The sequence below is a fragment of the Phocoena phocoena genome, chromosome 2 (assembly GCF_963924675.1).
Source record: "Phocoena phocoena chromosome 2, mPhoPho1.1, whole genome shotgun sequence".
NCBI classification, from domain to species: Eukaryota; Metazoa; Chordata; class Mammalia; order Artiodactyla; family Phocoenidae; genus Phocoena; species Phocoena phocoena.
Window position 1 is genome coordinate 7,962,457 of NC_089220.1, and position 12,418 is coordinate 7,974,874.

At 34.7% G+C, this 12,418-nt stretch overlaps 1 protein-coding gene across 2 annotated transcripts in view; it reads right to left on the reverse strand.

The window, feature by feature from the left end:
* Window positions 1-1,050: 1,050 nt before the first annotated feature.
* PAPOLA (poly(A) polymerase alpha) overlaps window positions 1,051-12,418 on the reverse strand; it is a 55,760-nt gene continuing 44,392 nt past the window's right edge. Inside the window, exons 17-22 of one of the 2 annotated variants that reach the window (XM_065872081.1) lie at window positions 12,051-12,193; window positions 9,856-9,956; window positions 9,422-9,642; window positions 5,434-5,496; window positions 3,509-3,583; window positions 1,095-1,405 (exon numbers count right to left, since the gene is read on the reverse strand). In XM_065872081.1, coding sequence (XP_065728153.1) covers window positions 1,310-1,405; window positions 3,509-3,583; window positions 5,434-5,496; window positions 9,422-9,642; window positions 9,856-9,956; window positions 12,051-12,193 — 699 coding nt within the window. In that variant the 3' untranslated portion in view covers window positions 1,095-1,309. Of the gene's footprint in view, window positions 1,406-3,508; window positions 3,584-5,433; window positions 5,497-9,421; window positions 9,643-9,855; window positions 9,957-12,050; window positions 12,194-12,418 lie in introns of both variants that reach the window. The other variant, XM_065872083.1, reaches the window with a different exon arrangement.

Below are 12,418 nucleotides of genomic sequence, written 5' to 3' on the forward strand. Positions count from 1 at the left end.
CTCATATTCTGTAAAGATGAATGCTCTGCTGCTTAATTATGTGGAATTATTTATTGATAGGATAAAACAAAACGAAAAAAGGAGTAGAGAGCTGACTAGATGTCAAGTGCTTGCTAGAAATGATTTTTAAATGTTTCTACATGTAAAATTTACTGACAAATTTTGGTCAACCATTTAAAAATAAAAATTTGTTTAAAATTCTTGGAGAAAATGCCGTTTTGCCCACATGTTTAAAATTGAAAGTCAACTTTACTATAGTCAGGAGTTCTGTGGAGTGTACAAAATTCCTCATATTTAGAGATCAAATGGCCGTCCAAGATAGATATCATGTTTCACAGGCATTATTTTTAGTCACCCTAAAATTTCAGCCATGGGACCAAAATTTGGTGTTCTGTGCCATGTGGCCACAGGGTCACTGGTTTCACACCATGGCTTAAGAAAATACTGGCATTTTGTTTTTTATGAAAGAAGTCCTACCTTATGCATACAAGCAAAAAGGGGAAAAGAAAAAGAATGGGGAGGGAGCGAAACCTTTGTTTCAAAGACAAGATATTGAAGGCAAAAGAATATGGAGCTTTAACAAGCTCAAAGAAAAATATTCGTTGGCTGATCGCTGATTCGTATGCACTCTAAACAATTCTATAAATAAAACCAATATAGCATTTCTTAATCATGACCCCCATCAAAACGAAGTATCTCCTAATTATTCTTTCAATGTCAAATATATACCCTAGAGTCGACATTTCATTTTTAAAGGTTACAGCTACCCCACAGATGTACTCTTACCCTTTCTCTGAAGTATAACAGTACACCACTGCACAGTGGCATCCAATTTGAAGACTAATGGTAAAGGAAATTCTTCAGGAAAAAGTGAAAATCCATCAAGCTGAAAATCTAAAATTAGTTCTACTTTCTAATAAAAAAAATACATAAAAGTGCATCATCACAATAAGGAATTCTTATGCCAGTTTGTATTGCAAATTTTCCAAACAATGCAGCAAACATAAACCCAGTCCAGATGTCAATTATGAATACAAATATAGCTTGAGGTTTTTTTTTTTTTAAAGGCAGTAATTTTTTGAAATAGTTAACGTAACTGTTGCTAACACAATAATAATAGTACTCCTGGCTTCACATACTAACCTGGACTTCCGATCAAGTGCTGATTAGCCCAGTAAGGGAGGTCACAAAGAAAACCTAAATCCATTTTCAGTCGTGTCTAGTCTTGTACCCTCCATTCTCCTTTCTTAGCATTTGAAGACAACAGGTTGAGTTGGCAGATATTGTTTATGGACCCCTGAGGTTGTTTTTACCGATTCAATCTCAGTTTTATTGAATTCTTGATAACAGGAATAGGATTTGCAGGGAGAGCAGGGATATCAGAAAGGTCTGTACTGGATGTTTTCTGAGAATAAAAGCAAAGAACACAACATTGTTCAAAGTACTATAACTTAACAATGAGATTTACTTCCCACTGCTTTACTTCCTAAGAAATAGATAGGACCTTAACATAACTATTAAAAATTTAAAGAAAAACACTCCAAAATGTTTTCAAAATGGAGTGTAAATAAACATGCCTATTACTATGAAATTGTTTGTTCTAACACTTGTAGAAATTTTCAAATAAGTAGCAATATTTTAGTAATATTTTAGCAACATACAAAAACTAATTTCAAATACAGCTTTAATAAACACACTCCTCCAACACCACCTATAACATACTTATTAAGTTCATGTTAAGCTACGTTTACTTGTAAGAACACTAACAGCTGTAATGTTAACTGGCATTGGAGCGCCCCCGTGTGGGAGAATACTTAAAGTTCACCCTACACACAGGAGCAGCAGTAGCAGCTAACAGTAGTGAATGTATTATTTTCTGACCCTGTAAATTAAAAATTAAATCTACACAACTGAGCAATAATTTGATTATTCAAAGTTTAGGGAGGTTTTATGATGTTAAAAACAATTAAATCACAAAGCCTTCTTTAACATCCAAAAACACAGAGATGGCATTTTTAAGTGTTTTATTATGGAAAATTCCAAACATACACAAAAATAAGAGCATTATATAACGAACATCTATGTATTCATTATCCAACTTCATCAACTGTCAGATCAAAGCCAATCCACAGTCCTCACACCTTCACTCCCAGATTATTCTGAAGCAAATCCCAGAGATCCTATCATTTCATCTGTAAATATTTCAAGTTTATCTCAAAACAAGGATTCACTGTTAGACACAGTCACAATATTATAATCACCTCCCCAGAAATAAATATGCCCCTTATGTCACCAAATATAGGGATGTATTTTTTAAAAACTGTTTAAATCAATATAATCATTCCTTTTATATTATATAACTGGGTGATTTTTCTCTCAATGGCTCTAGGGATCTTTTCATTTGAAAGAAAATTCTAATTCCTTATAAAAATATCTAAAAGACAAACACCCACGGGTACGAATCATGATAGTGATGAAGTCAATAAGACAAACTATGAAAATAGTTCCCTAGAGATTAATGTGGCAAACCAAAAGGCATGCAAATATAACCACAGAACTTAAGTCTGACAAGCAAGTTTGTCCATGTATCAGTATCAAGCACAACACTTCCTAATGTTGTTGGGAGTTACTCCACCCCACAAAATTTTTATTAGGTAAAGGCTATGAAAATAAAAGACATTTCAGAAAGTAGTCATAATATTTATATCACTAGGGACTATGAATGTTAACAGCCAGCAAAAACATGTTGTAAAATGATCACATTAAAGTAACTCTGAACCACAAAGCAGCACAGTATCACTGTCTCATCAGTTCAGCAGCATCACTGGGCGGCAGTTGTCATCCCAGTTATTTTGTAGAGGTTAACCAGTCTAATGTCTACTTAAAGAAAATATTTCCTTTATGTCAGAGTTTGACCTAGACTTTGGAGTGTATTTAATTTGAAAGGATTCAAGAAGAAAACAATTATTTCACAAACAAAATGAAGGTTCACAAATCAATGAAAAGAGTCCAGGTGCCTACTGTATGCAAGGGACTGTCACAAGTAGAATTTCTAGGACGAATGAAAAAATAATTTTAAAGAACTATGGATTACACTAAATTAATAATTGAAAATCGGAGGTGAAAAGTGAGGCAGAAGCACATTTTGAAAATTAAAAGGTATTTTTTAAAAAGTCCATGAAGAATGGTTTTAAGTTCTAATTTAAATTTCACTCTCTGACCTATGAACAAAACCTCTACGTGAAGACTACACATTGTGCAGTGACGGTTTAAATGATCTGCAATATCAAATAGCATGTAAGGGGAGGAGTCAGCATCCTGACAGTGTGGAAGAACGGTTCCATCATATCCAGTGCTACCTCCGAATACAATAAATACATCTGCAGGCTGGCAATTACTTGCACAAAGATAACTTTATTCAACTTCTGGATGTGCTCACTTTAATTCATTACACAACACTAATCTTAACAACATTTATAAAATTCTCCTTGCTTTTTGCACTTAGTACCTGAGAGGCCAACAGGGAAGCCGCTGTCTGAATGGTTTCTGATTGAGTTGCACTTGTCTCTGTATCAAGTTGTTCCTGTGAGACAAAGAGGACGGGGGAGGAAAGAGACTTAAAAAAGGATAAAAGAACATAACTGGGTTTGGTGGCTAATAAAAAAGACAAATTGGAAGACAGGAGGGATCAAGAGAAAGATGTGACTACATTACAAAATCATCATCAAAGGGTTAATCATCAAAAAAAGCCTCGCAGGTTACTTAACCATTTCAGATACACATAAATGTCTATCTGCCTACTTAAACCTTAGAAGGCATGGTCAAAATATCTCATGACTTTCCAACCAACTCCAATTTGGACATTGTAAACAAGCACTAATTAAAGACACGTACATGCATATTATAAAACGTTGCCCAGACAATAATTAACAGAATATAAACCCAAGCTCAGCTTTAGCTATGTGAAAAAAATAAAACTCATTCAGTATTATTAAATAAAATTATCCAGAAGCACAAAAACTGCTCCCAGGCCTTTAATTAAAAGTAGAAAATGTCTCTAAAACATTCCTCCTTCCTTTTGGTTTCTCTTGCCCTTCTCAATAGCCAATGCACTGATTCTACTCTAAGAATCATCAGAAAATACAGGGTGAACTGTTGTCATTCCACTGCTCTAACCTTTTTTAAAGCAGTGGCCAAAAATAATACATACACACACACACAAATGAAAACAAACATACAAAAATTTGAATTTCTATAAAACTATATAATAATAATACAGTGAAATACCAAATTTCTCCTATGAAATTGAAAAGGGTAAACAATGTACTAGAAATGGAAGACTGCAGTCTCTCTGAAGCACAACTTAGCAATACATATTAAGTTTTAAAAGCATCTATTTGTCCCAGTAGTCCCTCTTTCATTAATTTATCCTAATAAAATAAACATAAATGGATAGCAGGTATTTAGCTACAGCCAACATTACAGTAGAAAAGGGCAACTTCCTTTTTTAACAGAAACAACTGCTAACAATAGGGAACTGGTTGAATAAAATATGGTAACAGCATTCTATGCAGCTATTAGTAATATATGTCGATTATTCGATGGCATGAACAATTTTTCTTGGTTTACAGAGTGAGTAAAGATTTGAAAGCAAAACGCACTGGTATATATGCACACACAAAATCTATAAAGACACCAAAAGAACACTTGCTAAAATATCTATCATGGAAATCAGGATAATTTGGGGAAAGGAGGAAGATTTCCAGTTTTTCTACAACAAGGACAAAAAAGTTAGAAGTCTTCAGTAGATTTCAGTTTCTGAAAAAATGACGTTCAAAGTCTAATACGTTGGCTAAACCAATCTTTCCTACCCCATTTACCTTGATTCAAGCCCTTTGCGCCACAGCTTCTAGCCAGAACTGTGTGCCAAAAACTGGTTCTCTAAACATACCACACTCTCACCCCAATAGTGAGATGAACTTCTCATCCTGTCCTACCGCAAATCCTCTGTATCCTTCAAGGACTACCCCAAATCCTATGTCTTCCTTCTATGAAGCCTTTACTAATTCTGCAGTCTTGCCTCTCACCACCCCCACCATCCTCAATTACTTTTTCTCTGATAACGTAATTAACCACTTCTACCCCTTATCTTCTCTACTTAAATATAAGTTCCATGGAAAATAGGAACATCTCACTCATCACTCTATTCCATTTGGTATCCATCAGATAACCCCGCATCTAGTAGGACCTCATACACTTGAGGAATTAAATTTCAGTGCTACAAATTAACACTAAAAAGGGACAAACACTTCTCTAAAAACAATACTGAAAACCTAAAACCTATACAACGAAATACAGTGCAATATTATAGACATTTCTATCACATCTCTGTACTCTTAATTGTGTATGTATTCCAAGGCTAAATTAGTATACCTTTGTTTCTGTTTTATCATGTCCACTCAAAGCAAGACAGTTAGCATCTTCACTTGTTTCATCCTGTTTTTAAAAAAAAAAGCTTTATTCTCTAAAATGAAAATTTAGATTATTTGCCAATCAATGCTTTAATTTATAAAATTTTTTAAAGTATAAAAATAATTAACCTGTAAGATCGATCAAGTATGTCCTTAAAATAGGTTACTGGTTCACTTAAATTTTTTTTTTCATTTTAACCAATTTGGCTTCAGTTTCTACCAAAATTTTAAAAAAGAACACGAGGAAAACTGTTATTGCTGATCAACACCACCTGAAGTATATTCCCCAAACCACTAAGTTCATAAAATATTTTTTGTAAGGAAGAGAAAAAAAAGAGTTCCTTGATCAAACAACTTAGGAACTTGGAATACTATCACCCCCTTTCTGGGAGATTCACACACATTAGCACATAAAAGGTTCTGAGAAGTTCTAGAAAGAATCTTTTCTTTAACTTCCCTAAACTTAACCACAGAATCCCCCTGGCTTAGTATGTCTTATTAACATCCTGACGGAGGTCTGAAAAATGTTCTCCTCAGGTCTTATTTTCTTGATTTATTATAATGCTATTTAAAACAAACAACATATTTTTTTGGTAAGGAGGGAAAATGGGAAACCAAAAATGGTTATACTTTCCCATTCCTGCAGTGACTTGCAATAAACATCACTTTCTTAAGAAAAACGATTTCGGCACTAATTTCTCTGCTCTCTTTACTAGGTAGAACTAAAATTTAATTTTAAATGTGGCTTTAAAACAAGACATAGAAACCACGGCTAACCTACAGAGTAGAAAAGATTTAACACCAATATCAACCAATTCCCATAAGAACTTTATTTGTATCCTGCAAACATACAAACATAAAAAATAGTAACGTAAGTTACAACTGGGCAAATTTCAATACCGACTGGATATGTGACACTATGGAATCATTATTAATATCGGTACATATACTGATCGGTGTATACATACACCGATCAGTATATGTACCGATATATATATCACACACAAATATATATGGTGATAATATACTGTAGATGTGTTTTTGAAATATTTATGGTTGAAATGACATGCCTGGGATTTGCTTCATAACAATGGGAAAGGGAGTAGATTTATAGATGAAAGAAGACTGGCCTTGAGTTGTTAACCATTAAAGCTAAGTGATGTAAATATAACTTGTTCATTACAATTTTGTACGTTTGAAATATTCCATAACTTTAAATATATATATACATATAACATCATTTAGCCATATAATTCAGGTGACAAGGCAAACTTTTTTTCTATTTTTATTTTACATTTCTACCATCTATATGTATTTGAAAAGATTTAGTATGTGATAAAAATTAAGTAGAACTAAAGTAATTGACAATACCTGAAACTCTCCTATCTGTATACATGTTAGTATATTATTAATTGAGTAGGACCAGTGTTTCTTTCTGGTTTACTAGAATTTCTAATACCAAATACTCATTAACGGAGAATGAATGACCCAGTAGGAGACCTTCAAAATCAGAATATTTGTAATAATCTTCTTCAACTTTAGCACCATGAGATTTAGGCCTGGGTTCTAATCCTGGCTCTGACTTTAATTAGCTTTGTAAACAGGAAAGCTACTGAACCTCCAGTTCTTCTGGGAAAGGAGATTAGTCTATGAGATAACCTAAAATCCTAAGATCCCTTACATATCTTAAAATGCTATTTTTGTTAGTCAACTCCATGGAGCTGCCATAAGCAGGACTCAAACTGAGAAAATACATAGCACAGAAGATTGCTGGGGGCAGGGGGCGGGGAGTGATGAACCTATATTTTTAAAGATACTTAAGAAACATGAATCAAGGATCTTAATTTACTTACAGATTTGAACAAATAAAAACTATTAAAAAAAAAAAAAAGCAATGACATAAGAGCCCTGACTAGATATTTGATATTAATGAATTGTTCACTTTTTTAGGTGGGTTTACTTTGTTTATACTTTTCTCTTTGCAATTATTATCTTTTAGATACACGATTTTAAAAATACTAAGGAAACGATATGACTGAAGTCTGGATTTTGCATCTAAATAATGCAAGTACAGGGGAAATGGAAAGGAAAAATAATTAAGGGTATAGTGGCTGAATTCACTATACCTGAAATTGCATGATGGGTACATGAAATGATTCTCTTGTGTATATTTAAATTTTTCTGTACTAAGTTAAAAAATCCTATATTCCTATTGCCTCTCTAAACTAGACATGAAACATGAGTGTTTTCTACCAAGGTAAGTGCAAACGAAATTATAAGCATTGTACTGATACATATTTTGGAACTCTCACAGGGTAAGGAATGAAGCCATTAACATTAAGGGAACAGAATGACAGGTATCTAGAGTTATGCTTACATATACCTTACTAAGGCAAAAAGAAATGTGAATTCTGAAATGCTCTGACAACTCCCAACAAATATCAATAAACAGAAAGTGGCAATACACCAAAACTACATTCTTAGGTTGCTGTACAACACAATCATGTAGAACGGGGGCTTTTAATAAAAGATTACTAGGCCTGGAGAGTCTGATCCAGTGTATCTGGATGAGGCCCTAAAATCTGTATTTTATAAAACAAAAACAAGGGCTTCCCTGGTGGCGCAGTGGTTGAGAGTCCGCCTGCCAATGCAGGGGACACGGGTTCGTGCCCCGGTCGGGGAAGATCCCACATGCCGTGGAGTGGCTGGGCCCGTGAGCCACGGCCACTGGGCCTGCGCGTCCAGAGCCTGTGCTCCGCAACGGGAGAGGCCGCGACAGTGAGAGGCCCGCATACCGCAAAAAACAAAAAACAAAAAGCAAAAACAAAAGAAAAACAAAACAACAAACCCTGAAAAACTAATTCTGCACAACTGAGGTTGAAAATCACTGCCTTAAGAGATAATTACAGAGACAAATGTATTTCAGAATACACGGTGTAAGATATGATATACTATGCCCATTTTTCATTCGCATTTAGCATCATCAGAGTGACAAAATTCATTAAATTATTCATGTGTAGTTAACAGTGACTGTTTCCAAAAAATCTAAAACAAAAGGATTCAGAATAAGCTAGGAGTAATACTTATAAAGACAATAATCTTTCACTATTAAAAATCAAAACACTGCATAAGATACCTAGTTTTTTCCACGATTCTAAAGAAACCTTCATGTAATGCCTAAGTTCCTAAATAAAAAATTATCAACCAAAAATCACAACAAAATTGGTGTTTTTTGGGCTATCATCTCTTGGACAATGGTGAAAGTTTAATAGAAAAACACAATGAGAGTGACTCCAGGGAACAATGAAAGTGTGTTATAAGCCTACTTCTATTTTAACACAAACATCAAAATCAGTGTACACTTTTAATGGTTTTCCTAAAACTATCTGAGACTTTGACAAGGTAAACCAGCCACTATAAAAAGTGGAAGTATTGTTAGAAAATCTCCTGAAGGGCTGGAGGACACAATCATTCAAGGTACCAAAACTAATCTGACTTCACAGCTTATGGTCAGTCATTCAATAAGAATTCCCTGAGAACCTCTCATATTCAGTGACCCCGTAATACCAAGTACAGTGTAGAGGCTCCAAAACTCCACCTGGATCAAAGAAGCAAAAAACTGTGTCCAAAGGGGCCACCAAAGAATTGGTACACATGAAACATACAGTTATGAGAGAATAATAAATTAAGATGAGATGTAAATCCATGCTAAGTTGTGTTACAGCCTAGACATGCTACAGAAATTTAAACAAGAAACACAGCTTTATGGAAGAGTTAGACACTGAAGAGTAGAAAAGGGTGAAAAGAACTCTGGCGCTAAAGCACTACCTAAAAATAATCTAAAAGCTTTCCTCCATGCTGCCTCTCAACTTGGGCTCACAAAGGTTTTCTTCCACTGGATTTTAAAACAGGTAAGGTGGTATTCCCATGGCTAACTAACATATAGATACCTCTTCTGTTTTGGTTTTCTTGGGACTCTCCTCTTTATGAGGTGAGGATGTCCTCTTGACTCCTACTATAGGATTAGGTGTCTTTGTTGCTGCATTTCCTGAAGGTCTTGGTGGTGGGTTTACCAGACGTGTTGAAGAAACAACTCTGGAGACCGTAGGCTTTGGTGGTGACGAAATGGCTGGTTGTGTGGCAGTTTGAGGAATGCTTTCACTCGATGTACCTAAGTAGTAAGTACATAAATACATAAAAGTTAAATCATATCAACATCAAGTTACAAGTAAAGCTTTTTTATTTTATTCATAAGTTTACAGGTAAATAATAAAATGGTATTAAAAAACTGAATTCAAGCTACCTAACTAACGAAGCCATCTTTCAAAATGAAGGCTACAACCAACTATCATGCAAGTATTTTCAAATCTGTCAATCTCCTTACCCCCTGAGCTTTCACTGGAATTTACTTGTGGCACAGAAACTTCAGTAGCCTGTATGTTGGTCACAGATGCTGCTGTTACAGCTGGAGCAGGACTGTTTCTGCTAAAAATGGGGAAAAAATTAAAAAGTGAAAAAAGCAAAGAGCGATGTATAAAATTCAATAATAAAATGTAGTATGTGCAGAAGTTATTCTCTAAAGTAAATGATTCTTTAGTTTTACTTCTCATACGTATATATACATCAGTAACTAACTTTATTTCATAAAATATAATCAACAATCAAAAGCACAGAAACATTCTAAAGCAGTGCTAGTCAACAGAACTCCCTATAACTATGACCTATACCTACGCTACCCAATATGGTGGCCACTATACAGATGTAGCTGCTCTACACTTGAAACAGAACTAGTGGGAAATGGAATGTTTAATTTCATTTAATATTAATTAAGTTTAAACTGCCACATGTGGCTAGTGACTAACATTTGACAGAACAGCTAAAAAAAATCTGTTCTTATTTGACTTGGGGTAACTGACTTAAATGATTTGGGATATAAGAAAATATGATCAAAATCTGTAAAGAAGAAAATGGTCTGAAAATTAGAAATAAGTTTCTGCATACAAAACGTAAAGGTTCATGAAACCCTAAAAGCCCATCCAGTGGCCCATATAAACAACAAAGGATCTCAAAACCCAATCCCTCCTTCAATGCTCTGGATCCCACTCACTCCTGTCATCTCAGGAAACTCAAATCACCCCTCCTTCACTGTCCTATCTATTCAACTTTTCTGTCTCAAATAAATCCTATACATTAGCGTTTAAATAATCTCATTTTTATTATCTCCTGAAACAAAAAAGCAAAAAGTCCTCTGTGGTTATTCAGTCTCCTTCAACTACAGCTTATTCAACTCCCAACTGTTGAATGATGATGCCATGAAAAGGTGGGCAAAGCTAGAGGACTTAGATTTTTGGTGCATACATGACATTCACAAAGCTCCACAGAGCTTTGGAGCTCACTGGTATATGGAAGTAAATGAGGTCAAGAGAGTGGGTGATGCCACACCCCCAATAATACAAAGAAGGCATAAAGGACTAACGAGAGAGCCCCGAAAGGCACAAACATCTAACGATTAAACAGAAAAGAAGAACTGGTCAGAGAACAACCACAGATTCAGGAGAAAACCTGAAATAGCAAAGCGGCTAGTACATAATAAATACTCAGTATTTGTTGAGCAAATACACATCTATTTTACATTCATGTGCACAAACTCAAAAGTACAGAAAGGCTTTTATATAACTCCCAAAATTCTTGTTAAAATTTTTGCTTCTTCACTCAAAAAAAAGATGATGAAACCATTAAAAATAAAAATCTGGAAGCTAATGCTGTACAAATGAAGAATTTTTTAAAACTACAAGATTTAGGGGCCACGTTGATGCCTAAAGTCTTCAGGTTACGTATGACTGGTCTAAAAACACATCACACATTCAAAGTCCAAGAGAATAAAACTAAATTCATCATCTACTGCACCTCGGCATGTTCTATTTCATACGAATCCAAAGATTCATCCCAACCTTCATCTTTGCCATTGGTTATACTTTAACAATCCAATTTTTAAAACTGCTTTTTTCAAAACATTAAAATATAACATGCATTCATAAAAGTGTTCATGGTTTAAGTATCAACTCATTGAACAAAGGGATGGGCATAACCGTCACAATTTAAAATAACAGCAGTACCACCAGAATCTATAATAAACAGCTCCCTTTGAAAATACAGTAGTATATCCATTAAAAAATAAATCTGCAATGATAACACTATAAGGATTTATGGAAGTTAAAGATAAATATGGCTTTTTGTGTTTTAATTTTTGCCAACATAGGCCATGTTTCTCTTTCAAAATAAAAATGTTTAGCTGCTTTAAATGTTCCTAAAAAGACACTTAATTCTTCAAAAGAAATTTCCACTAAAACCAGCCCACATAAATCTCACCTTCTTTAGAAGATCCTAATATTTTTCATAGATATTTTCCCCCTGCTACACAGGTAATAAGCATCTCCAGGACAGAAATGTGATCTTGTCCCTCTTGTCTGGTTCTCCTTAGCACACCATACAGTTCACCACAGGCAGTAGGTATTTCAACATATGAAACTGGAGGGGTTATTCAAACAGCCACTCCACTTCCTTTCCCTTTTTCCTTACCCCTGAGAGCTGCCAGAACTGTTCAATGGACTGGTCTTCATAGCACTGGTAGGTGAAGGCACAGACATGCTGTTATCACTGTCCATAGACAAGTCGAGGCTGCTGTCATTCAGAGGTGTCAACCTGACACCTTCTGTTGAATGCTGCAATTAATAAAATATTTAATCAAATATACCTTTATTTTATCTAGACCTTTTAAACATAAACATCTTTTACTTAACTGATAAATGATTTCTACTAAAGAGCACAAATCAATGTTTATGATAATCAGAAGTGTCATGCTGACCATAAAAGGTGAAGAGTTGGGGGACACATACTTCCTGACTTCTAAGGATGCTCAACTTAACTACAGTTCTTCAGTGGGAGAA